Genomic DNA, 26,893 nt, shown 5'->3' with positions numbered 1-26,893 from the left:
TCAATATTAAACATTTTAGGAAAATAATAGTATTAAAATTCCCTGGATCGATTTTGCTGTGGTTATTCTGGTGAATACACACTTATTTTTGACGTGACAAAGTAACGTGCAAAAGTTTAAGGGCGCTATTAGTAAAGCAGCTAGAAACCTAGATGTGTTTGACATAGGGAAAAGAGTAAATGCAGTGTTGCGAAGAATCGTTGTTTCATAATCCTGGCTCATTAACAACTGCATTGTAATTTGTAGGATGATGCATCCTTAGAGCTATCTTAGCATCTAACTCGACCTGCCATTTTATGGTATAAAAAGAAGATATACGCAAATTCTGTTTTTTGTAAAAAATATCGTGTCATCCAAAATTATTCAAAAATAAATAAACAAAAGGTTTTAGGTATCTTTAGTGAATTTGCCTATGTTTATATTTATCTATTCTTTGGTTTTAATATATAGTAAATTTTGAAGTATAGTGTAAATATATATTTAAGTGTAGTATAATAGAAATATTTGATTTAGTAGCAACCTTGTTGACAATTAACCTTCCATGTTACTAAGAGGAATACATTTTATATATAATTTGATGCTAATGACCTATGTAGTGGATATCCACTTCGAGATACATTTGGAATCTTGCCAGGAAAGGAGCAGACGTCATAAATACGAGTACACGCTCTATTCCCCAAGTAATTTTCATAAGTTAATAAACTTTACTACGTAAGGAATAAAAAAACTAGTTCTCTTAGAGGAAAGCATACGAAGCTTTGTAAGCAAAGACACACATATTCAGAATTATATTAAAGAGAAACAGACAGGCAACACATGTTATTGGATGTATCCATTTGAATGATGCTGTCATAAAATTTTATGCATGCTGAATTTTCCATTAGCATATTGTCAGTTATTGAGTTATATTTCATTAAGGTATGTACGTAAATCGATTTAAAAAGTATTAATTATTTACTAGGTCAATATTGAAATCTGTTTACAAAGCTATTCATAATTTTGAACATATTTTCAATTATTTATTAAAAATCACAAGACTTAAGCAAATATTAACACGTATATAGCTTTTTAAAGCGCTTGTGTTCGTTAGTAAGATGCTTACAACAATATGAACTTTAAGTAAACCTTTATTATGTATTTGATTCAGGTATCTACTTCAGCAGTATAGATTAGTATAGACTATTTACGGATTGAATCCAAGATAAATTTCAAATAGATTTATTTACTCTATATTGATCGCCTTAAGCTGTGTACTATTTAAGAAAAGAATTCTGGAAAAAGATTCTTTTTCTTTAATTAACCAATTAGAATCACATATGTTTTCTATTGAATGATGAATTCAACTCTTAGTAGACAGTATTGGGATACGAATATATATTGTAAAGCATGTATTTGTTACAATTGTTAACTAAAGTATTCACAAAACTCGTGCAAATAGAAGGTTAAGATATAAAATATTTCTAATTTCTAGTGATTTATTTTTCTAAGAACATCGGCGAAAACTTTTGATTTTATATGTATTTTAGCATCCGTTACAAACTTTTCTCTTCATAGTAGTTTCTTTTTTAAAACCGTGACCATTTTGAAAGATTTGACGGAATCAATAACAAGCTACGTACCATCCTTTCCTTTGCTTTCCTCACGGCTGCAATGAGAAAAAATCTATTTATTGGCTTAATTTAATCAGACTGGGTGTTTATCCATGTAGCCTTTTACCGTCTATTTTCACTACAACCAGTAGTTTAAAGTAACCTGCTTGTTTGCATAGATGTTCGCTACAAAAAACACTGAAAGGTATTTTCCAATTGAAAATCCGTTTATAGTTCTTGACAATTTATCGTACTACTGCGTGGAAGAAAACTATACTGGTAAATTACTTCAAATTGCCTTATCCACCCTAAACGAATCGACTCGGAAATTGGAGTGCTCATGATGTATACGAAAAGAAATTATTGAGTGGGTGGATAAAACTGTCAGTGTGAAAAACGCGACAGATCAACGAATGGACGAAGGCGCAATAAATTACGAGAGAATGTAAAAGCTTACGATTCAGACTTCAGTGTCTTCCCCTCACTATACTCGGGAGAGGGTGCACGTAATCGACTTTTGCTACTTCTATTTAGATAGCGACCTTCTACCTACTTCTCGTTTAAAGGTTTTTTTTCAATTACTTCCTCATTATTAATTATTTTTTTTACTATCAGAGACGTAGATCTGTTTACGAAGGGGTCATGGCTGGAAATATCCGCTTGCTTTTAATGAAACTTCGTGTATTTCTATCATTTTAAAAAGTATTTTATTCGATTTTTAAATGAAGATTCTAATCCATGGTATCTCAATCTATACTCGTTAAAATAATGGCATTTTTCGATCTGTGTGCGTACTGTAACAAAAAGCTTTGTTTGTTGACACAATATAGTCTAGTGCTAAAATTAACAACACACTGTTTGCGGTCCCGCCATCTTGGATTCTGCTACGTGTATTAAGTGCTGAGAACAAAAACATTGCACGGAGGTGATTCCTCACACACACCCCCGTGCGAAATAATATACTGTTTTGTAACAAAGAATTACGTACAAGCTACTCGCGAATAAACAGCAGCAGAGCGGGCTAATGGAAAATGCTCCACTTTTAAAGCGCACTAGTAATTTTGCGTGTTCTGTGCCACAATGCCAGTGTATCTTCATTTGTTACTTTGCATTTGGGTAAACTGAAGAGTGAGGTTTTTGAACTGTTTTGTTCGTTCACCTTTAAGACCGCTCTTTGAATAGCACAAAGACGACGTTCCAACGTCTCTACGAAGTTTCACGGATTACGGTCGTCTACGAGACGACATTTTAAGACAAAACCGCATCTCTGCACATCGCGTAGAGTGGAGCGAATTAAATTACAGCACTTGTAAAAGTCTAAGTATAGTAAATTACACTATTTATTTTAATTTAACATGATTAAGGAAGTTACAAGTCGTATTTGTTAGTAGATAATATCGATTAGGACTAACATTTATTTTAATGCTTTATGAATTGATACAGAACATAATGTTATTACAGTAAAGAATGTTGGTAATATAATGTCTATATATATAATCATGTTGTTATTTGAATGTTGGTAATATATTGATATTAAATACAAGCGAAAAAAATTACAACAATTTATTTATTCCAAAAGTGGTTTCACCCACTGCAAGGCACAGGTGTCCCCCAAAGATAGCTACACTGACCGGTCTTGCGTTGTCTACAGCGACTCCCCGTAGCCTTGATTATGGTGTCGGCCCATCTAGTTGAAAAGCGGATTATATTATTATTAAAAAAACGTATAAAAAAAGACAAGTATTATTGGGACCGTAAAGAATATGCATTTAAATAAATTGACTATGTAGTATATTGATGGTTGATAGAATTTTACGGAACAGTATTAGTGATAAATTACTTACAATATTTTAGACATATTTCTCCTACATCAACGCATAGGCGACGGGTCGCGACCTGTACCCTCTCCCTGGGAGGCCTGTTTCCCAATAATGGAAACAATAAAATGGGTAATAATATAATAACATTGTGGTGGTTGGGGAAAGAGAACTCTTCCTTAGTGTCCGGGTAAAATATTGTAGTCATATCTTAAGAAAATAATATATATATATATATACAAGAGAACATACAGGTTGATTGGTAATAATAAGTATAAAAGCTTTTAGGGGGTATATGTATAACTTTATTATCATAGAAAATCTTTAGAGCTGTACAAATATTCAATCATTCTGTACAAAGTGATCACCCTGAAGCATGTAACATTAATTTATTTATGCTACTGGAATACATAGAGCCAATAAAGTCTGGGAACTTTACACCCTATTCAAAAATCAATTGTTTCTGGAATAATAAATAATGTTATGAATAAAAATAGGGTTGCTAGTTTAAAATTAATTATTGTTTACTGTATGTCCTGGCAGATTTCCTTTTACTAGAAGTTAATGGCCTGCCATGTTGTAATAGAAAGAAAAATGGTCAAAGACCAGTTTTTCAGAGTAGTCATATATATATGTATCATATATATATATGTATATATATGTATATATATATATATATATATATATATATATATATATATATATATATATATGATAGTAAATTGTTGTAGTTTTAAAGTAAGATCTATACATTCCCCCTTTAAAAGTTTTTGTACCTATATCTAATAACCCTAGTGTAAATGTAAAAACTCGAATATTGGCCAGGATAAGACATTTTACATATGTATTAATTTACTGCCCATAATTGCAAAGGAAAATTTTATAATTTTGAGAGGATGAATTGTGAAGCACAAATTTACATAACAGGTTTCTGAACAATGTTGACTTTATTAATTGCGATTTTTATGAAAAATCTTAAATCCATCTTATTCATTTATTTTTTGCAGCTCGCACGTTGTAAAGTTTCATTAAACGTTTTAGTAACAAAAAGGAATTCTTTATTGCATCTTGTAGATAACGTACTCGTAGACGGTATGAATCTTAATTCTAGTTACTTGAGTTGGTTGAGTAAAGGCGACCGCAAATCCTTCAAATGCGCGTCTCTTGAGTCAAAGTTTAGCAATTATTGTGTCCCTGCTTTGGTTTCTGGTGATTACTTTGGTGAAGTCAACATTCTAAATTAAGGGAGATATAGATATTCTTGATTTCTATTTTCTTTATTCATAAACATTCTTGTTTAAGGAAAAGATTTTTCCTTTTTATTTCTAAAACGAAGTGAGAAATTATGATTCAGTATTTTTTTCTCAGGTATGGTAATTTTTTTAACAAAACAATTGGAAAATAAACAGAATTAAAAAGCTTAAAATTAAATTTTGCAATAATGAAAATTTTGATAAAAAATTACATCGTTTAATTTTTTATGTTCATTAAAAAGAAATTCGGTAAAAATATTAGAAGACGTCATAATAAACGAAGCACGACTATAGAGCATGTCAGTTTCGAAACCGTGGTTTCACATTGAGTAGACATATTACAGGAGTACCTACCAGAGCTGTGGGGAGCCAATAACACGCCGTTGCCATAGCAACGGAGCGCCTACGAGAAGGGGCCTTTCCCCTGAGGGAGTGCTGAGAGCTTTTAGAAACCAGATTATTGTGGCACGCCTTAAGTTCAAGATAGCCGAATTGTTTTGCGGGAATGGATTCGATTTAGTTACAATGAAGGGTTCATAGAGTTCTGGCTGTTTTTTATTATTTGCCCTTGACGGGCCCGGTGTTACGATATGATGTTCCGTATGGATAAAGATCTGTCAACGACGTATAACGCTTGAGTTGATCGATTTGTTCAATACGCAACTGGGACGTTGATGTGTGTCAATAATTTCCTAATAGTTATAAAAGTATAAGGCATAATTTTGTCAGGAAATTGATTAAATACTAAGAATTTATTTAAGGCAGCATTACAAAAAAGTATATATTTGATGAACTATAGTAAATTACTTAATAACTATAAATTATTACTATTAACTGTGTTCTCATTTTTTAAAGAATAATGAGTTTTGTATAATGTAAATTCTCATTGGCATCGCGTTTAAATACATAGTTACATTGCGGAAATGAATTTGATTATAAATGTTCGTGACACAATACAAGGTGTACTATAAATTGGCGATTGTCACAAATATTTTAACCATGGTCTTGTTGCAGATTATATACTTGTAAAGTATAATTTCAATATTCGGAACATAATTTTAAAATATTGACCTACCCGATCTTAAAATCTATATGTATTGTATGAATGTATCTATGATTTATATTTAATTATGATTGTAATTGTAATTGTTATCTATTGTAATTTCAAAAAAAAAATTCTTTTTAACACAATATTTAATGACAGTGCAATATGCTTTTAGAAGACAGATAATTCAAAATATATAATTTATTTTCCTTTGTAATAAAGTTGACATGCAAAAGAATTTCCCGCTCACTATTACAAGAATTCCAATTTACTTTCGACATTTGATTTTTTATGAGGACTTTCGTCGACGTACAAATGGTACAGCTTCTTGACACGAATTAGGTTTTGGTATGGCGTAAACTGACAAATTTAAAAAAGTAAGAATTTAAAAATATTTAAAAATGGAATAATAATTTTTTTAACAAAATACTATAATTGTGAAAGCAAAAGCACGAGACTAGTTACTTGTAATTTCTTCATGGGTCAGAGCGTATATATAATAAAGTTCCACAACATATTTTAGACCTTCGTTTTCAATATTAAATGAAAAGTATATCATTAAATAAATATTATTATAACATACAAGAGTTTTTGTTTAATGAAAATGATTATAACTCGTTTTGTTGACGTATTTGCATGATCGATATATGTATACATAAACCATTGTCAAATTTCATTTAAAAAGAGCAACTGTTGAGTTTCTGTCGGCTCTACCCAGCAGATCAACATTACGAAAAATTACTAAAGATTCAAAAGAGCCTGTAAAAGCCTAGTCCAATATAGACTTTTTTAATTTTTGAAACAGTGTTATAATGTTACATCTATTACGACACAAGTCTGCTTTAGGATGAAGGTGTATATTTGGGGATGTCCAATACAGTTCGACGAAAGTGTGCGAGGGTCAGTCATCGTTTTTGATGCAAAGTTTTTACTCGAAAGTACATCAGAAAAAGATTTGATTTGTGCCGGTGTTTATTGATGAAAACACCACAGAAATATCGTTATGAACTGCAATGTATAAAATATATTATTATATCGACAACTCGAAGGTCGAGGGAGGTATCCAAATTAAAATATTTGTAGTTATTTGAGAACGTAATTTAATTATTTATTTAGAAAGGTAAAACAGAAGCAGATGCATTAAAATAGTACAATTAAACTTGATAACAATAAAAAAATTGATGAATTTGACTTTTAATCTACTGCTTATTTCAGATGTTAAGATTAACTACTAAAATAAATAATAAAGTATAACAATATATAAATTTACTTTTTTGAAAATCGATTATTTAAAAAAAAATCATGGCATTGTCTTCGTTAAATACTATAAAAATACCAGTGTATGCTAATTCAAAATGTCAATCGAAATTTTTATAAAACAAAGTTAAAGTTACCAAAGTAACGAGTATAATAATCATACTAGAAATAAATATGGTGACGAAAGTTGTATAAATTCAGGAAAAACGATTACTTACGATATCTTTGCCCGATAATAAGGGTAAAGAACGCCAGAGCACGCCCGCCTACTTAGCAAAATAATTTCATGCAAAATGTTGGGGCGTCCGCAGAAATAAGTAGGTAAATATTTCGTTTAGATTAGAATTGCGCGATATATTGATATTGAACTACTTAACATAATATAATTAGCTTCACGATGGCTATTTAAGATTCTAGTCTACTTTTTACTCTTAATGCAATCTTCTTAGAATCTTTCGTTTGTGATTTTGTTGTTATAAAGGCTGATCGGTTATAGACGTAAAAGTTAAAAAAGGGGCGTATGTTAAGTTAGTTACGTTAACGCAAAAATTTTTGAAGCTTTTACACCTATTTTCGATTATCCTGTATAAAGTGATCACATCCTGAGAAATGAGTAGTTTCTACTCATTTCTCTCATCTCTTATTTCGTTTCAGAAAGTATTACGCGATACATTAAAAATGATCTGAATGACATAGCCTTTTTGAGATCATTGCTCTCTACTTTTTATATAATTTTTTAAAAGTCATTCATTCGCAGTCAATTTTCTTAAATAATTTGTAAATATATTGGGTCGGCTAAATCTGTCGTAAAGGTGGAGGCAGATGAGGGAGAAAAGCTGGTAGAAAAAAAATAGTGTATAGGTCTAAGAGGTGTCCTCTTCTGAGTGAACTTACGACCACAGAATGGCGGCCGCTCCAAACCGGTAAAATAATAGTACGTGGCGACCCGGGTTACGTCTCTCCCGGTAGTGGAAATAAATTCATGTTATTGCAATTTTCAAATTTCAAGTCTTATATATATATATCTTATGTATATACCTATATATATATATATATTTATATATATATATATATATATGGATATCTGTGTGTGTGTAAAATATGTACGGTTATGCTTTTGATCATTAAAACATAAGTATGTTTGATAACATACACACAAACCTAATGTGTAAACAAAAAGTTAGACGCTTCTTCTATATTTATAAAAGAATTTCGCTTTATTCATGAATCTGAGTCGGTTAAATTCTTAAAAATCGTACTAAAATATTTGTGATTTTTTTTAAAAGAGAGAAAAAGCGTGCTTTGTGCGGAAGCAAGGGACGTAAACAACGGAAGAATGGAATTGCTCGGTGCATCTTGTCAACCGATGATGAAAGGGGACGGAGGAAGTAAAGCGTGTAATTCTTACGTGTACCCTGAAGTGCAACAATGTCTTTTCAGCGTCGTTGTACGCTCTGCCGTTTATTTCTTACGAAGCTACAAACCTTTATATTTTAACAAATTGAGCGGGTAACTCAAATTCTATTGACTCACATCTCGTAACACATAATAAAATATCAGCATATAATAGTTATACCTACAACACGCATACATTTTTTTCTAAAGATGACATTAAATCATATTTCATATAATGATTATACCACGAACTGAGGAACATAGCTTTAGAAATAATAAAATGTAATAGGACAAATCTATCTTTATAATTGTAGTGCTTAGTAGTTTTATTGGTCCTTCGGTCCAGCTTGCAATTTGAACGTGGATTTCATAATATGAATATTTTTATTGCTTTCAACTTTAAATACTAAAGCGTTTAACTGTTTATGCTCGTCGGTAAGTTCAGGTGTTATATGAGCATAGAGACAGAGCATTAATTAAAAAATGTAAAGAAATCATCACATTCCTCCTTCCTCCTCGTTTTAGCCCAAAAACGCACATTGCAAGGTATAGGCTTTCCCCAAACACATCTATGAGGTATATACATATCCGCCACGCTTAGCTGACGGGTTGGCGATCGTAGTGTGATATTATGGTACGCAGAAGACGCTGCTGCCCATCCTCAGAAAACTTGTTGGTGAACAGTGGTTTTACTAAATAATTAATACATAAGGTCTGAATTATATACAAGACTGTATCTAGGGAATCGAATCCGCAACATACAATCGCTAGTCTCAGACCTCTAACGATGGGATACCACGGCTCACACACACCCTCCTTCCTACCTTGGGAAACAAAGTCTGAGTCTCTGGTATTTTAGACAAAATAAGTTTAACAGCAGCTTATAGCTAGGAAATTTATACCATGAACCGGGGAACCTAAAAACCTGTCATGATAATACGTTATGTAAGTTATTATTCAGAATTCGAAAATATAAAATCCTAGATAGTTACACCGTAGTTGCAATGCTGTGTCTTCATTCGCCATCTTGATTCAAGATAAAATAACTAACTAGTCAAACTAAATTTGCTATATCACCTAAATATGTTAATACTAACAATACTTATACGGTACTATTTGACGGTAGAAACAGATGCGGCTGGTCCCTGGGTGAAGTTCCGTCAAGACTACGGCCTTTTCAAAACGAAATCAGTAAAATAACGAACTTCTACTAACTACATAACAAACTTCAGGGCTCTATGATATTGGATAGTTGCCTTATTATATAATGTTTAGCTACCATTGCACGGGATTTATAATATGATATATTTTTTCTCACCAGGAGTGACGCGTTGGCGACGACCCTATCAGCTTTGTACGGAAAGCTGCTCGTTGTGATGGGCGTTGCCTTTCCTATGGCTGAAGTTATTTCTACTTATATACCGCCTTCCTTCTATGAGGTATGGTTTTCTATTATTAAAGACTACAAACTATAGTTTTTTTTTATACCCACTAAGAAGTTGTTGTTTCTTTATAATTTTGATTGTTATTTAAATGTGTATTTACATGTCTTTTTTGAAATTTCTCCATTACCTTTGTTTGCAGGGATTCTATTTGTACTTGTACATCGGCAGCATGGTATTTCTTCTTTACATGTATGCCGCTCTCGTACGTGATAGGTCGAGATCAGCACCTGACACCAAAGTTGTAGCGAGTAAGTATATCTTGAATCCATAACGTTATTATAATAGTGCCAAAAAGGAAAGTCTGTAATTTAATTTAATAAACATATTCTTTAATATTATTAAAACAAGCAAAACCTTTAAAACTTTACTCTGAGCATGTAGGGCGTTTTAGTTTATCGGTTTAATAGTTTTATACCAACTTCAAATCACTTTATACATAGTAGTCACTCTTAAATACATTACATTAATTATTTTTTCCTATTTGTATGTAACAAGACAATCATTTCTAGTTGTTATAGTTTCAAAGTAGTGATCTGAATTTAAAAACGCTTTTTCTTACTGTATAATCATTACAGTGTTTATGATTTCTGAAACTAATAACTTTTGAATAGGGTCAATACATTAATTGACAGCAAATGAGCTATACAATTGACATTTAAAGCTTTTACAACAATAAATAATCAATCCCCTGTAGTTCTGGTGTTTATAAATCCAAATAATTATAATTTAACTTAACATTAAGGCGTGGGATACTTAGTTTTAAAGAACTTTATCAAAGAACTCTCCACGATCATACAAGCAGTATTTCATGCCTCAAGTTTTTCGAATATATTAGGTACGTCTTTGACGGCCTTCTGAAAACCACAACCTTAATATTTTTTAAAATTTAAGACGACAAAAATTATTTGCACTATGTCAAATCATGTAAGACGGGTGACTACAAAGTTTTAATTTTTTTTAATATGTTCGGAGTGGCGTGTAATTTAACAATATCAGATAATGAAATTCATATATACCACCTTTATCTCAATTAAATGTAACATTAAGATTAAATAACAGGTTATCCTTAATTAATACTTTACTTTGAAGGGGAAAAGATATTTAATTCAACCTTGGTGTAACTTGATTAGGAATGAAATCAAATCTTTTACTCAATTAAATAAGGGACAGGAAAGATGGCATAATGTTAACGTGACACGAAGGTGCTACAGGTTCAAGGGAATTTTATTGTACTTTCCCTTTTGTATTTTATCGAATAGTAATGTCACAATGACAAAAGATGTATTTACACGAAATACGTCTAAAATAGACATTATTATCTTTAATGTATTCAAATGATATCAATATAGCTAAAATAAACAAAACGTTTGTAAAATAGCGTTAAATAAAGTATGTATTATATATAAGAGATATCAATCTATGTATTGATTTATCACGATATCTATGGCGTTATATGGCTTAGAGACCGATAACTTTATAAGAATATTTATTTTGCGGAGTGGAGGTCAGCTAAGGACGGATTTTACGAAAATCTACCCGCAACGGAGATTGAAGAGGCGTTCATTAAAAAATGTGTATTTTCAAAGTATGGCTTATATGTACATAAAATTGAGTCAGAATTTTGTTGGCATGGGAAAATTACGAAGAATGAATTTTATTAAATTACTCCAACATAACGCAATGCAGGGGCTTCGAAAAAATTAAGTTTTAGGACCACGCGAAGCAGATGCAGGCAGCTCATACTATTATAAAAGTTTTTATATATTTTCACATATTGTAAATATATGGTATTCGTAAAGATATGATTAAAAAGTAAACGTATTTATCTTTGATCGATCGACTTACAAAATTATTGTTTCGTTTTCTACGGTAAAAAGCTAAATATTATCAAGGCGTGTATCTTAAAGGTTCAGCAAAAAATTTTCACCAATTTCGTAACTAATTATGAACCGTTTAAAATACAAATAAAAACTTTTTGTTTTTCGGCGGACGAAATTAAAAATAGTCCCCCTATTTTTAGCCTTCAGCAAATCGAAGCGACAAATATGATTACTTCTTAAAAACAAAATTTCTGAAGATTTCACAAATTTGTAAAATTATGGTAATCGTTTTTATTTTCTTTTAATTATCAGAGAAGTTTTGAAATAATTGAATCACAATGAGAATACTTGCCTACAGAGTCTAGACTTTAAGTGCAAGACGATAGTTTAAATTTATATTTAGGAAAGTGTAAATCGTTTGGCTTTTTATTATTTAATAGTTGAATAATTCTATTTTTATTTTAGCCTCGTTTTTTAATACTTATAGATGACAGTATAAAGTCGATATACCATAAAAAGATATGTTAATTAATATATTAAAAACTTTGAAATATCTAATTTGAACATATTTGGTAACAATGGAAATGTTTGCAAGATTAGAGTAACATTTTCAAAGTATATATTTATCTATAATATATTTAGTACAACTGTAAAATCTTGTTTATAAATATGATTTGACATAGTTTTTTCGTGTTTCATTTTATTTTAATTTTGTTTTTTAAATCCCCTTTAATCAGTTTAGATACATGCTAGCATAATTATTTCCAGGGTTGTGTATGCCAACAATAAGGAAACATGTTTAAGTACAAAGTTGTAAAAATCCTATGTAATCTTATATTATGTTTTGCTATTGGCGTGCTTGTTTAAAACAAAAAAAAAACATAAAGCATTAATGAATTGAATAAGGTAATGATATTTTAATTTTAAATTCGTATTGATTCTAATTTAAACTATAAGGCTTATGTTTGAATTTATATATAGAATAAATTTTTCTTTGGTACACATAATATTCAGAAAGAAAATAATCATGTTGCAACCAACAACCATGGAACGTTTGTTAGTTTGTTTTTTGAATGCTCTCAAACGTTATTCTTTCCTGTGTGTAAATAAAACCTTCTGTCTGGGGAACGCGCGCCTGTAGACACCCTTACTTCAATCCCTTTATATATTTTGATGGCTATACTCGAATATATCCCTAGAGTCATTGTAAAAAAAAGTAAAAAGTGATTTTTCATATTCAATGCTCACACATTTGTTATTTAAATGAGGCGAAATACCGGCGGGAACAATTCGACTGACTCTTTGTCAGTGAGCGAATTTTGTTACAACGTACGCTCTTTTGAGAGATACTTATAATGGTAATGAAGGTTTATATTAACAATGAAATAAGCAGGTTTGATTAGAATAGCTTTAAGAGTTCATTACAAGGCTATTAAAGCTTCAAGGGTGAAGCTTTGATGTTTGATCAGTGATTTGTTAAATGAAGCCTTTCATATCTTCAATAATAATGTTAAGAAAATTACAGCAATGTTTAACATTAAATAGGATGTCGAAATCGGGTAAGAGGTCTGTCAGTGCCTAGTGCAGATTATTAATTAGATTTTTTATTTATTAAACCTTTTTATCACAGGCATCTATAATTTAATGTAATTGTAATAATTTTAATTAAATCGCTTAACAAAAACTGCAAATTTCTTACAAAATTAAGCGATGAAAATACTAAATTTTGTCTGTATACAAAAGGGGTACTAAAAGTTAAAACTATTTATTGTCACAGTTATACTGGATTTTTGGTTATGGGTGTAAAAGCGGGTAAGATGAGCTGAATGTATAATACAACTCATTTACTATTAATTAGAGTATTTGTTATTCAAAAATAATGAAAGATGTGAGAATTGTAATTAAAAATTCTGCTAAAATCGGATTATGTATTTAAAATAATTATTAATTACTATCTGTCCTTGCAGACTATGTACAGCCTGAAGTAATTAGCCTGCCGCATTCCAATAGAAAAAATAAATTAGTGTAACATATAGTGATTGACAATAGTCGATAAGTTTTAAAGCTTTTTATTGATAAATGAGCTATACATTTATCCTTTTTAAATTTTTACATCTGTGACCAATCAGCACGTTGAAAGAACATCACAAAGTAAAAAAATGATTTTGCTTTTTTAATGGCAACCATTTTATTACACTAGAATCGGATTCAAGTTCGTCACCGTCGGAATCAGAATCTTGTTCATCACGCACGGAGCGGAGCACGGCTACTGCAGCCCACGTGCCTCCACAGCTGCCCGCAAAGCGCCTATCACTTGGCTTCGCATTAGCGACACGAACACATCACTACGGCAGTTTCTACTTGAGAATGGGTGCCGTTGGTAAGTTATTTATTTTTATATATTAGGCACACCAAAAACATATCAACAATATCATTCCAGACATAAGACGTTCATTGCTGGATATTGGAGCCTCCTAGAAATTTTGATGTCTGGCGAATTTAAAGTCCCCTGTCCTCTTTGTCTACGAACTTATATAAAAATATTACAGAAAATCTTAAAACTGATGCATACGTTGGCAGATGTGCACAATATTTTCGTTTAAATTATGTACAATAAAAATATTGTTTAATTTCAGTCTATACTTTAATATAAAATAATATAACTCAAACAAAAAGACAATAATATAGGAGAGAAAAAGGTAAATAAACAATAGTAACATGTATTAGCTATATTCATCTTTATTATATTAATTCTACTTCTGTATGCGATCACAGTATTTATTTAGTTATCGCACTTTGAATTATTTATGGTCTACCTATATACGTCAGATTACCAGAAGTGCGGAATAGCCAATAGAAAGTATAGTTAATTAAAGTTCGATATAGTGATTTTCTTCTTAAAACTACAAAAAATTAAATCATCAAATCAAAGTTTGAGAAGAGCCCACTCAGTCAGTCCAAATATTTATGTGGTCACAAATGTCCTTTATACAGTTTAAATGATCCAAACTCGAGATTTAACATCAATTTGAAAGTAACAACGTTGTTGGATATTTTTTACGTAACGACCGTTAGCCTGTAAATAAGACCCGAAGTAAATAATAATTATAATAATGAAAATTATAGTTAGTAGTTTATTAAATAAGAAACTAATTTTAAAGGTTACATTTTAGGTAGGTTCTTAGTCTTCAAAACACTTATTAAATTAAAAAAAAAACTGCAGTTCTATTACAATTTAATACGACTGCGCCATACATTACCGGGACAGGTTTTTTTCCACGCTAGTTACTTAATTTTAATTCATCATAATCCCGATGTGCTCACAGCGAGCTTTCATTGCTTTTGTTCTAAATATTTCAAACATTTGCATTCAAATACCACTCTACAAATATTAAAATATAAACTAGGTCGCCTGCTCATTTTTGTAAGTGATTTGCTTGAATATTTTTTATTCCAAAGACGTGTGCGTTCGGTTCTACCAAAAATATAATTTATGACGCCATAACTTTGCAGTCTACGTTATTTTCTGTTCATTGCATTTTCTTAGTACCGTAAATTCTTCTTTTTACGAGTATTCGTGGCTCTAGAGCTCCATTGTATCATTTAATTTATGTCCTTTAATGGAAATTATAGGATGACTTTGTTTCAGAATTCAACGTTCTTTCGTTAAAATTTGTATGGGTATTCAGAAAAACCTGATTGAGAAAAAAATATTTTAATACTTTTATTAATTCTTGTACCACTTAAATCACTCGTATTTAAATGATTTCACGCACTCTGCCCTATTATATCAAGTTTACTCTTTTCTTTGCTTATAGATATAAAATATAGAAACAATGTATTCATTTTGAATTTAGTTGTAAATGATAATTGATTAGTCAGTTAACGTTTAAGTTTTCTAAAAATATAATTTATTTATTATTAGATGTACAAACTAATCAGTTATATAATTAATTTTTGTTTAATCACGAACTCAATGTTTAAGTTCTATTGAAAAAAAAATGCAAATTATAACGGTTAAACTTGGTTAGAAAAGTAGCTTGCCTTAATTACATTTATATGTAAAAACCTTAATTTTCTGGAAAGAAAATTTAAGCTTTCCATTAGGGACTAATAGGATTACCTTTTACAATGTCTTCAAGTTAAATATTTGTTTATTTGAAATGATTTATATTTTGTTTTTAGTATTTTTAAGGAAACAAGCTGACTTGAAGAAAAGGAAAGAATAAATTTCTTCTGTTACAGCCTTCGGAATAGGTTCGATGATCTACTCAGGACTGGAATTTGGGCAGTATTGGGAGCTGGAGAGAAACACCAACTGCCACAACGTGCTACTTGCCTTGACCCCCGCGACCAGAATGGCCTTCATATTCATACAAATGTACTTCATCTTTCTGAACAATGAAGTACGTTGTTCATTGATTTTTTGACTAATACATTTTTTTCTCATGTTCTAAACGTGATTATTTAAACTATCTAAAATACATTTATATAACACGTTTGAATTTGTCTTACCATGATTGCTTCAAATAAAAAAAATATTTATGTTTTACACTTCACATTTTTTTATTTTGGTAAAAGATTATTTAAAAAATTAGTTTTAAACTTTAATATAATTTAATTTTTCGCAAAGAGTAGAAAAGAATATTTTCAATTGCACACTATTAAAACAAATACTCGTATAAGTAGATTTATGGTAGTCTTTGTAGTGCACGTAAGTTGAATTGTCTTAAACTTATCTTATTTGTTTATTGTATACTATCTGGGCTGCTGTTCATATATCAAAATATTTTAATATGCTGATCATATATAAAAACATTCACTTATTCATTTATGAATATTTTTAATGTATATTTCAACGTGACAATGTATAAACATTTTTATTTATATACACTAAGGGTAACAAACGATTACGAAGGTATTATCGTTCACTGCAGTCGACATATCGGCGCATGTCCGTCGGTAATAAAAATTACGGACACCCTTTCATTCCTAGGGATTAAAACATACGCTTAAGCACACCTATCTTGGCTTTTCTTTCTACACATACAGTTCTAGCAGTCTCTAATATAATACGCTTATATTAGCTACTTCGTGTTTTAGTTTTTTTAACAATTTCGTTGAATGCTTATGAATACGAAACAAATAATATTTCAGATGAAAGTATACAAGCACAAGATAGTGGCGCGGTTCGGACTGATGCATATGGTGGGAACAAACCTCAGCGTCTGGCTCAATGTCCTCGTCCAGGAAACCAAGCATGAAATTCTCACATTCTACGACCCAGAGAACAAGACCATAGGATTGTCTCATCGACTCGGTAGGAATGATATCTTTATTAAAATTGAAGAGAACGAACTAGTGTAACATGTAAAAAAGACTAGGCAATTCCACCCCAAGACCACGACTGATATGCCAAAGATACTTGACTAGTAACATTTAACTTCATGTAATAAACATATATGGAAATATTATCATAAATTTATTAATAAAATAGATTTCGAGTACTTTGCAGAACCTATGTCCATAAATCTCTAAGTCATTCCGTAGTACGTGCAAAATTGTAATTATTGACTTTTGATTTCATTTACTTTGAATCTGTTCACGATATCTTGAGGTTCTGGAATGAACATCATGCACAGCGTAGAGCGTCCTCACAAACTAGTCATACGACCTTGTTACCACCGGTGCTGGTGGAAATCTATTTCCAGCAGTGGACATCGTAGAATGATGATGATATTGAGGTTATGTAGTATAAATAAAAACATACCTGTTGGATCTGAAAGAATCTGTTAATATATGAAGTTATTATGATTAAATTACTATTAGCGATGAATCATGTTTACCAAACTTAAATAAACGTAGATTATTTATTTCATCGACCATAAGGATACGACTGTAGTATCAACAAGTTAAAACGTTACCTCAATATTGATTACCAGGCCGTTGACCAACCGTTCATTAGTAACTGAGTTATTTTTGTAAAACGACTTTGTCGGCGTTGCCTGAAGCTTCATTTTGTTATTTTACGTTTCGTCAAAATTGTCAGCCTAATTTTTCTTGCGCCCAAACTAGCTTTGGTGGTAAAAAAATTAATTGTCAGGCTTCATCAAATATTACTAAAAATGCAGTTGCCAATTTTATAGCTTAGTTATTATATCAATAGTTGTATATTAATGGGGACAACAAGTATATTGTTTTTGCTCTAAAGACGTCCTATAAGTCGCTTTTTAGATCAAATCAACGCTTTGCAAAAATTATATGTTTGTGATACTAAAACATCGTAAATAACCATCAAGTGATAAATAGAGAGAATTCAATTTAATTTTATATGTTTAGTATATTTTGTAAAAAATACAAGCACGCCGTAAATATTAAACAATTATGTAAACACATACAAATACGCGTAACAATAATATACAAACGCTCCCGTATTTTCCTGTACTCAGTGAATGGAATGCCGACTATTAACTGCGCTAACTATAAAGTTACGTTCGTTGAATTTTCCCGATAATACCCTTTGTGCGCACTTAATTCAATTATTTGTGACTGCGTACTGTGAATTGCGGTGTCGACATAAAGCTTTTCCGTAAATTAAAACTTATTTACTTCGTTGTAGCTATACTTTTACGAAATAGACTTTGAAATTGATTTTTTAAAATATATTTTATATGAGGTATATTTTCATGAAGCTATTGTTTTTTTTAAGGTGAAAATACTTTGAATGTATAGCTCATTTGCTGTCAACTATTGCATGGTACACCCTATCCAAAAATTGTTGATTATATATCATAAATAACGTAAGAATAAAATAGTAAAAAAATCGTACAAAATAGGATGAGAAAATATAATTATTGCTTACTACCTGCCCCTGTAGTCTTTGTACTGCCAAAAGAGGCCTAACACATTCCAAAAATAATAAATAAATAAATGTGACATATTTCAAAGTGATCACTTCACAGGTGGTTGGGAATTGGTGTAAAAGATTTTAAACTTTTTATTTACGAAAGACCATGTGCTATACCAATCACCCTGTGGATTATGTAAAGTTTTAAGTGTTTCTACCTTTTAAATCTTTTTGACAGAGATGGAATATCACTATATCTTTGTGTTAGACATTGATATTGTGATTTAAATTCTAGGCGTTTTAATGAAGAAGACATAGTTTATGTGCACGATATATTTTGTATTAGTTGCGTCATTATAGACTTCACCGTAATAAGGTTAGATAAAACGGTAAATTGTGTGTATCACAGATTTGCAGAAGCTAATGCAAATTAAACAATAATTGATAGCTTTGGCGCATGGCGTAACTATTTGAATATGTCTTTTAAAAATAATGAGATAGTATATTTTTTTGGTAGTAACAGTTTGAAAAATTAAAATTTAATATATCCAAGTCAATTAAAGTATTCTTTCGTTGCTTTCCAAATATTTTATAATAATGCTAAACAAATTTTATTTTTAAACATGCGTGCAAAGAGAACACTAACAATAGGCAGGTTTACACCTGTTCGCGAATGTAAACTTTTTTAAGTAAAATTAAATGCTATATTGTTAAGCTAAGCCAAACACGGCGGGGAGTGTACTTACACCGCCTCACTTTACTTTACTCTTTGTTTTATTGCGGCAAAGCGGGTAACCTCATTTTTTATGCAGTGCCCTACAACGTAATTTGTTTCCGTGCGGCTCTTTGTTCCAATTTATTCCCTCTTGACCCTTTTTTATTTTAGCTCAGTTGCATTTTGCGGTTTTATTAAACCTATTTTTATTCCCGGCTCGAAAAATGTATTTGAATTCTCAATACGGCGTGAAGGAGTTTCGAATTTATGTCGATTGCATTCTTATCTGTTGACGCCGGAAGGAATTTTGACCTAAATTCTCAGCGGAATACTCGATGAGAAGTACGCTACGCTTATCTTTATGTATTAAATTGAATTTTATTTACGAATTCCGATGGTAAATTCTGTTGTTATTGAAAGGAGGTCTCTCTTGTTTATATGTAACTATATATTGATATTAGCTGTAGCTATATCATATTATATTAGGTGATTTCAGTATGACGGTAAAGTATCTTTTATAAATACTTCACTGAGTTCTTTTTCAATTAACAAGACGTATTAGGTAAATAAAATAGTACTGTAGTCACATCATATTTTACACTTATAAACTAAGTAACAAAATTATTTTCAATTTCCTTTTTATTAACTCATTACTTATAATGTATGGATTAAGGGATATTTTGACTACTGCAACCCTCGTAATACTCTATAAAAATAAAAAAATTTTCGCCAAATGTTTTGCGCTAGACCAAACTCGGGAATGGCTTGATCAATATGGCCAATTGTGTTTGTTTTTGTTAAGGCTTACTTCGTTACTTGCTTTTTTCAACAGGCATACTACAAGCTAATCACTTTTAATATTTTTGAAATATTGGGACACCTGGTACAAAATAAATATCAAATCTTTAGCAAGGTATTTCTTACATCAATAACTTTAAACAAGAAATGGATATGGTACGAGCACCATACCTTTATTTCTAATATACGTTAAAAACTCATGAGTATTATGTCTATATAATCTATAAGTTTTTGAAATAGAGACTGGAAGTATATTTTTATGAAGTTGTAAAACATTAAAAAAATAAAGGTTGTACCAATTATTAATGGTGGTTATCCGGCCTCTTTCGTTATTTGCTAGTGAAAATAAATAATTTGTGAAATTTCTGTATTTCAGCATTTCAAAAGGCGTTTGCTTCTCTAGCAACTGAAGTGCCACCTTCACACCCAGCTGCAGCCCATCTCCGCGTACCACGAGGTTTAAAAGGTCCCCATCATATCTTCGAATGTCGTCGGACGAATATTATGGGTTCTTTAGTACAAGACGCATCACCGTTTCTATTTCCCTGCACTATCGAATATTCTCTAATCTGTGCAGCGATTTTGTACGTCATGTGGAAGAACATTTCAAAGTACCCTTCGAAAGATGTAGCGGCGGCTATTGCTAAAGCTCGATTGCTGGAAGGCTTAGCGTATAAAAAATCACCACATTTATACAGCGTTGATTGTGCGCGGGCTCACAAAGGTCTGTTCTTTGGAATTTTAGTCTTGGTTCTTACCATTATCTCTTTAATACTATTTTTCGTTCTGATATCGAGAAAGGAGTATGCTACACTAGCTGTGGTGGAAGTAAATGTTTGTGAATTAGCTTTATACGCTATGACGACTTTTGCAAGTTTAGCTGGAATGGTTTGCGTTCGAAATTTAAAATATGACGGTAATCGAAATTTAGAATTGGATAACATTTTATTAGTTGGTGCCCAAACCGGAATGTTCATCTACGGAACATTTACTATTATCGGTGGTCATTTTACGATAGAAAAGAACACAATACTAATATTGATAACAGCGCTGTCATCCCTAGTACAAACGACTTGTCAAACCATGTTCATATTGGACGCAAGCCGAAGATCGGCGAAAACTCCCGAGCAATTACGAAAAAAACCCGGTAGAGAAATAGTTACATTTCTTCTGGTGACTAATCTAGCGATGTGGGCCATAAACACTCTAGAAAAATCCCGAGCCGAATCTCATCCGGTTCAACTGCATTTCTACGGACTTTGGGCTTGGACAATCATAACACATGTATCTATGCCACTGGCAATCTTCTATAGATTCCATTCGACGGTTTGTTTGTGTGAGATCTGGAAACGGGCTTACAAGATGAAGCCAGCTTACATGTAGCGACCGGTCGGTAGGTATTGAGTGGAATAAAAGCAATAATAAAGACAATGGTATTCCGTTTTAAATATTCGACGTACTGGTCGATAACATAAATATTTCATGTTAGAAGATTCATTAATATTTCGTAAAACATAATGTGCCATAGATTTCATGAGACACATTTAAATTTAATTATACTTTAGTATAACTCGAAAGGAAAATGTTGTGTCATACACATTACACTAGAACCTCAAGACTTTTAATTTAGTTGCTGATATTATTATGTGAACAGGTTTGTGATGGATCGAATGCCATCCAATAGGAGATCCATTAAAGTGTAAGCAGATGTATCGCATAATTTTGAAAGATTTTTTATTTTTGTTAAACTCAAATTTTACAGGAAAAATTCTTTTATCGCTTGTCAAATATTTTCCAACCGATTTTTTACGTAATAAAAAATAAGATATATCACAAACTACATTATTATTGTTTACTTTTTACTACAAAAGTTCTAACTACATTTTGTGAAGATATTGTTCAATTTTACAAATTATCGCCTGTAAATGTAGTGACGCAAAAGAACTTCAAGTTTTTATAACATACATCAATATGTAATTTCAAAGTTAACTGCTCTAATGTTAAGTTATTGTATTTTAATATTTTAATGTGTTATTTATTTGTAGCTTTATAAACGCTTTAATCTTTTAGCGTTACAGTGTTGATGATTATGAAATTACAGTATTTCTGATTTTAGACGGGTAGGATTTTATTAATTTTTTAGCGCATAGATGTGTTAATTTTTACTGTCTTTAGCCTTTTAAATAACGTTAAGTAAGTTAGAACCATATGCTAATGGCTATATGGTTCCGTGTTCATTGTCATCTCATTTAGATATAATGTTACTCTAGATGTAAGTATGTAAGGTTTGTAACCACATTCCACTTTAATTCTCTAAGCAACTGTAGTAATAATTCACGCATGCAGATTCAAAATAAATGTCTTCCAATAGGTTACATTTTATTATGATTAAACTCACATATTTACTATTATTTACTTTATATTTTATCAATTAATAGTACAATGTTTCGTCAACAATCTGATATTACACGTGAAGTAAAGGAAAAAATATGATATTTAAAAAAGACCAATTGATGTAATTTCTTTTAAATGTTCAAGATTTCTTTTTATATTCTTTATTCTATTTAACGAAGTATAATAATATATATTAATTATTTGAATCACTTGTTAATTTTTACTTGGTTCGTCTTGGAACTGAGCTGTACTGTTTTTTAAAGATAGCTTGGAATATAGATGTATACATCGATCCCCTGTTTAAATAATGTTTAAGCAGTGGTAGCCCAGTGGTAGAGGGTTAAGTCTCGCGATCGAGGGGTCGCGGGATCGATTCCTGGGATGCAAATTTTAATAATTCATACTTTGTGTATAAATTAAAAAGGATTGCCACTGATCACGAATAAGTTTCTAGAGGATGGACAGCAGCGTCCTCTGCATACCATAATACCACACTATAATCAATAAACCACCTTCCCTGCGTGGCGATCATGGTATATCCCCCCCATAATAGCTATGTTCGGAGGTGGCCTATGTCTTGCATGGGGCGTCTATGTGCTGAAAAAATAAGATAAGAATATTCCAAAACATGGATTTCTTATATAAGATCGATAAAGTAACCTTTTAAAGATACTTTTACATCACGAGTAATGTCAAGGTCTGACTGGCTGGCTCAACGGGATCAATATAATCGACCTAAACCAAAATTTTTTGATAATTTTTAAAACAAGATACACGATGAAATTTACTATACGATAATAATATATACCTTTTATTCTATAAAGTCAAATGTAACATAGTTTGATCAGAGTTTAGAGATTTTTGTAGCGATATTTTTGCGATGTAAAATCTAGTGTCTGTATTTTGGATAAAAGTTTTAAAACTAATAAAAGCGTAGTGATGACCCGTAGTTAAGAGAAAGTAACACCAAAGTTTTATAAAAAGTTTCGGAGCTTATAGAGTCCAAATGCGTTTTTCTTATAAGTAACACCAATTTATGATACATGTATGTTGTTTACTACGTTTGTCTATATATAGCTGTTTCGTCCAATTTATTCGATTTTTATAAAATTGCTTATACTAGCGATGTATAATTTAAGCGAAAATATGCTTGTGCTAAAATATGTTCAGTAAGATAAAAATGGCTTAAAATTTATTGTGTTTTATTACAGCAATTTTTCAAAAAAAGATACTGCGATTTATATAATCTTACATTATAGAATTTTGTAAAATGTATTGCATTGCAAATTTTTATTTCGTTTAAGACGACGCTGTTTTTGATAATTATATTTTGTAATGTTTTATATTTAATAATAGTTAAAATTTAAATGTAATGAATTCTGTGTTATCTTCGTGTCATAATAACCTAAAAGTATTCAAATTAATATTGAAAATACTCATTTTTGATTATAAAATAAGAAATATCACATAAATATCCTTTAGCCTTCATAATTCTGTTTTATCACAAACAATTTTAAATGTCATACAAATACATTGCTCAAATATGATATTTTTCATTCCGTGATACATTTTTAATAAGTATTTGCCTTTGAAACTGAATCTATAACTGTTTTACTCGATTTATGTACATAAATTTGTTATTTTTATAAAGAAAGTATAGGAAAGATAAAGAAAGTTTAGTATTTGTTTTCGCTTTTATAATTCTGGAGGTTTCAGAAAACGAAATGTTTTAGTAAGTTTTATTATACGAGTAGAATTAGCAATTTACATATTTTATTACACATTATTGTATTTAATCTACATTTAATACTCAATTTTTAAATAATAACTTTGTAATATTAAAGTATTAAATAATTTGTACGATAACAACTATTCAGGTAGTAATAGTGAGTTATATAACGAACTCTTTGATATATATAGAAGAGTTTAAGTTATTTTTGTTATTTTAGAATATTTGTTACATATATTTTTTACTTTTAATATACGTAGCCTGAGACGTAAATTATATACTTGAATGCCAATTTTTATCAATTTTATTATTAATTCATCTTGACTTTTTTTTAGTACATTAGCATGAAAAAAAAGATATGTTCATTAGAATTTTTATGTATATATCTTTGTAATACTTTTTGGATAAAGTTTTATTTTAGAACATGTATAAAATAACAGTAAGACGGTACGATACAAAGACCTATATGTACAACTATTGCTTATTCTATTTTATTTTAATCCTATAAAGATAGTAACTCGTGTCAGATCCAGCGCATACCAAATATTTGTTGAAAGCTTCGTATTTTAAGTATATATAGAGTAATATTACGGAACATTTTAATTGTGTCGGTTTTAAAGTTATAGTGATACTAGATTAATGTTTTTGATTATATACTTGTACACTATTTATTTGTTTAGACGCCATTTGTGTATAATTTAAGTAACTTCTTAAATGTTTAACGTTTACAAGCAAATAAACTCTTTGGGATTATACATATTTTATTTAATATTATTTATTACACAGTTTTTGTGTTAGGTTTCTAGTAAGTCGTCAATCTGGGTGGTACTTGCTTACAGATACCATCTATTGAACGGCGAGTGGTTGGACTGGAAACCCAATAAGCGGTTGCACGAGGTCACACTTTATACTTCAAAAGTATTGAAACTCCGGTAGTTTTATTGGTTGTTTTTCTTACGCAAGATGATGTATAATCTTGTCTATGGCTCTAAGTTTGAGGGCATTTCCTTTCATTTTCATTGGCTATTGAAAACTTGACTACATAGCTGTGAAAGCAGAAAGAATCGATTTTATTCCTCGTCTCTATCAGAGAAAGACTTTATAGTTGGTAATCTTAAACAACACCGTATTCTTTTAGACAAGGCATTTATCACCACTTATCACGAGGACTCTGCTAGGCTTTTCACTTAAACATTAATATCTTCTGAATATTTAGTAGTTTCTTTATACCGTATGATGATACGTTTTTCTGTTTCAAAAGAAATGATGAAGCATAGATGAAGGTTTGTGGAATTAACAAATATTGTAATATTACAAATTACATTGAAATTTAATTTAAATTATTTTTAGCGAATGATGTTAATATCCGTTAAATTTTATTTAATTAAACAAGCGAACCGTCGGCGAAATCAAGTATAAATAACTATAAGCAAGCTGATAGTGTGATCCCGATTATCGTTTTCCATTAAACACTAATAATGAATAAGAAGGAAATGAGTTTCTGAATCTAAACATAAAAACAAAACAATTGTGAAGTTTCACATTTTATAATATTGACAATAAGGGATAGTATTCGCCTTTTTAATTTTAGAAAAATGGTATGCTATAAATGTTTATCCAAAAATTTAAAGTCGAATGATTAATGCAAAAACTTAATTTGATAAGAATAATAAGGTTGCCTTCTTTCTCCGTTAAGCATATATATATTAGATATGTGGTCTCTCATTTTAAGCCTAGCCAACTTACACTCAAACTCATCAAGCCACAGAGAAGGCTATGCTCGAGATTCCTCTATAAGATTGAATTGAGAATGAAGGGAACTGTAGACGAACGAAAGTAACTAACATTGTCCAGGGAATCGACAAGTTGAAGTAGAAGTGGCCAAGCTATATAGATAAGATGACCATTGGAGCTGCAAGTTTCTTGAAGCGGCCTCGGACCGTCAAGCGTAGAGTAGGACGACCACCAACGAGGTAGACAAACGACTATGTTAAGGTTGTCGGAAAACAATGAGTCCTATTGGGTCTATAGGGTAGGCCTATATCTAGTAGTGGATGTTTTACACCTGAAATAAATGAATAATGTTAATACTGGTATCAAGTATAAACTGGCTAATTACGGTACACTTTTAAGGATGGGGTACATTTTTTGATTTTTGATGTGTTAAAAAATGTGTATCACAAATTTAAAGACTACGACACAAATTTACATTTAATATAATTTGTTAAGTAGATAACAAAAAGTTTTTAGAATTGCTGTTAAAGAAAATGCGTTGCCCCGAATTCAATGCGCACGATCATTGATATTGTGAACACAGTCTACTTTTATTGGCCTTATTTAAGCCTGTATTGAGTGTCGATAGTAAGGGTTGTTACATCGTTATATCATTTATATATTTAATATAATACCTAACGTATAAAATAAAATTATTGTTAGCTGTCTGAAGATATTACGCTTGAATTAATTAATTTCCAATAAGGAATTAAGAATTGTTCAACAATTTGCTTAGATTTGCCTTGATATTTTTAAATTATACTTTTATATGCTGTAAATCTATTACATTTAAAAATGTTATATATTAGTAAACATTAAAGGCAAATCTTATTGGTTCACTATTTTAATATTTGGAACGCTAATGACATAATCAGTTCACATGAGACATTTTATATTTAATTTATTATTTGTGTTGGGAACCCTAGATAAACCTTTACATCATCGGTACAAAGGCGGAGCGTGATCTTATGAATGTCGCCTACTCTTTAGACGAGCTTGTATTTATCTCCAATACG

General features: G+C 30.7%; 1 protein-coding gene across 1 annotated transcript in view; it reads left to right on the top strand.

Moving 5' to 3' along the window:
* Nucleotides 1-21,364, top strand: part of OtopLc (Otopetrin-like c) — a 66,888-nt gene extending 45,524 nt beyond the window's left edge. The window contains exons 4-9 of the mRNA XM_068771521.1: nt 9,678-9,795; nt 9,941-10,049; nt 13,822-14,001; nt 15,867-16,027; nt 16,779-16,941; nt 20,358-21,364. Of these exons, the coding sequence (XP_068627622.1) occupies nt 9,678-9,795; nt 9,941-10,049; nt 13,822-14,001; nt 15,867-16,027; nt 16,779-16,941; nt 20,358-21,364 (1,738 nt within the window). The remainder of the gene's footprint in view (nt 1-9,677; nt 9,796-9,940; nt 10,050-13,821; nt 14,002-15,866; nt 16,028-16,778; nt 16,942-20,357) is intronic.
* Nucleotides 21,365-26,893: the final 5,529 nt, after the last annotated feature.

The sequence above is a fragment of the Battus philenor genome, unplaced genomic scaffold (assembly GCF_028537555.1).
Source record: "Battus philenor isolate CCGP_79_NKW_IND1 unplaced genomic scaffold, ilBatPhil1.0.hap1 SCAF_4, whole genome shotgun sequence".
In the NCBI taxonomy this organism is placed as follows: domain Eukaryota; kingdom Metazoa; phylum Arthropoda; class Insecta; order Lepidoptera; family Papilionidae; genus Battus; species Battus philenor.
This window is presented reverse-complemented; position numbering and strand designations above follow the sequence as displayed.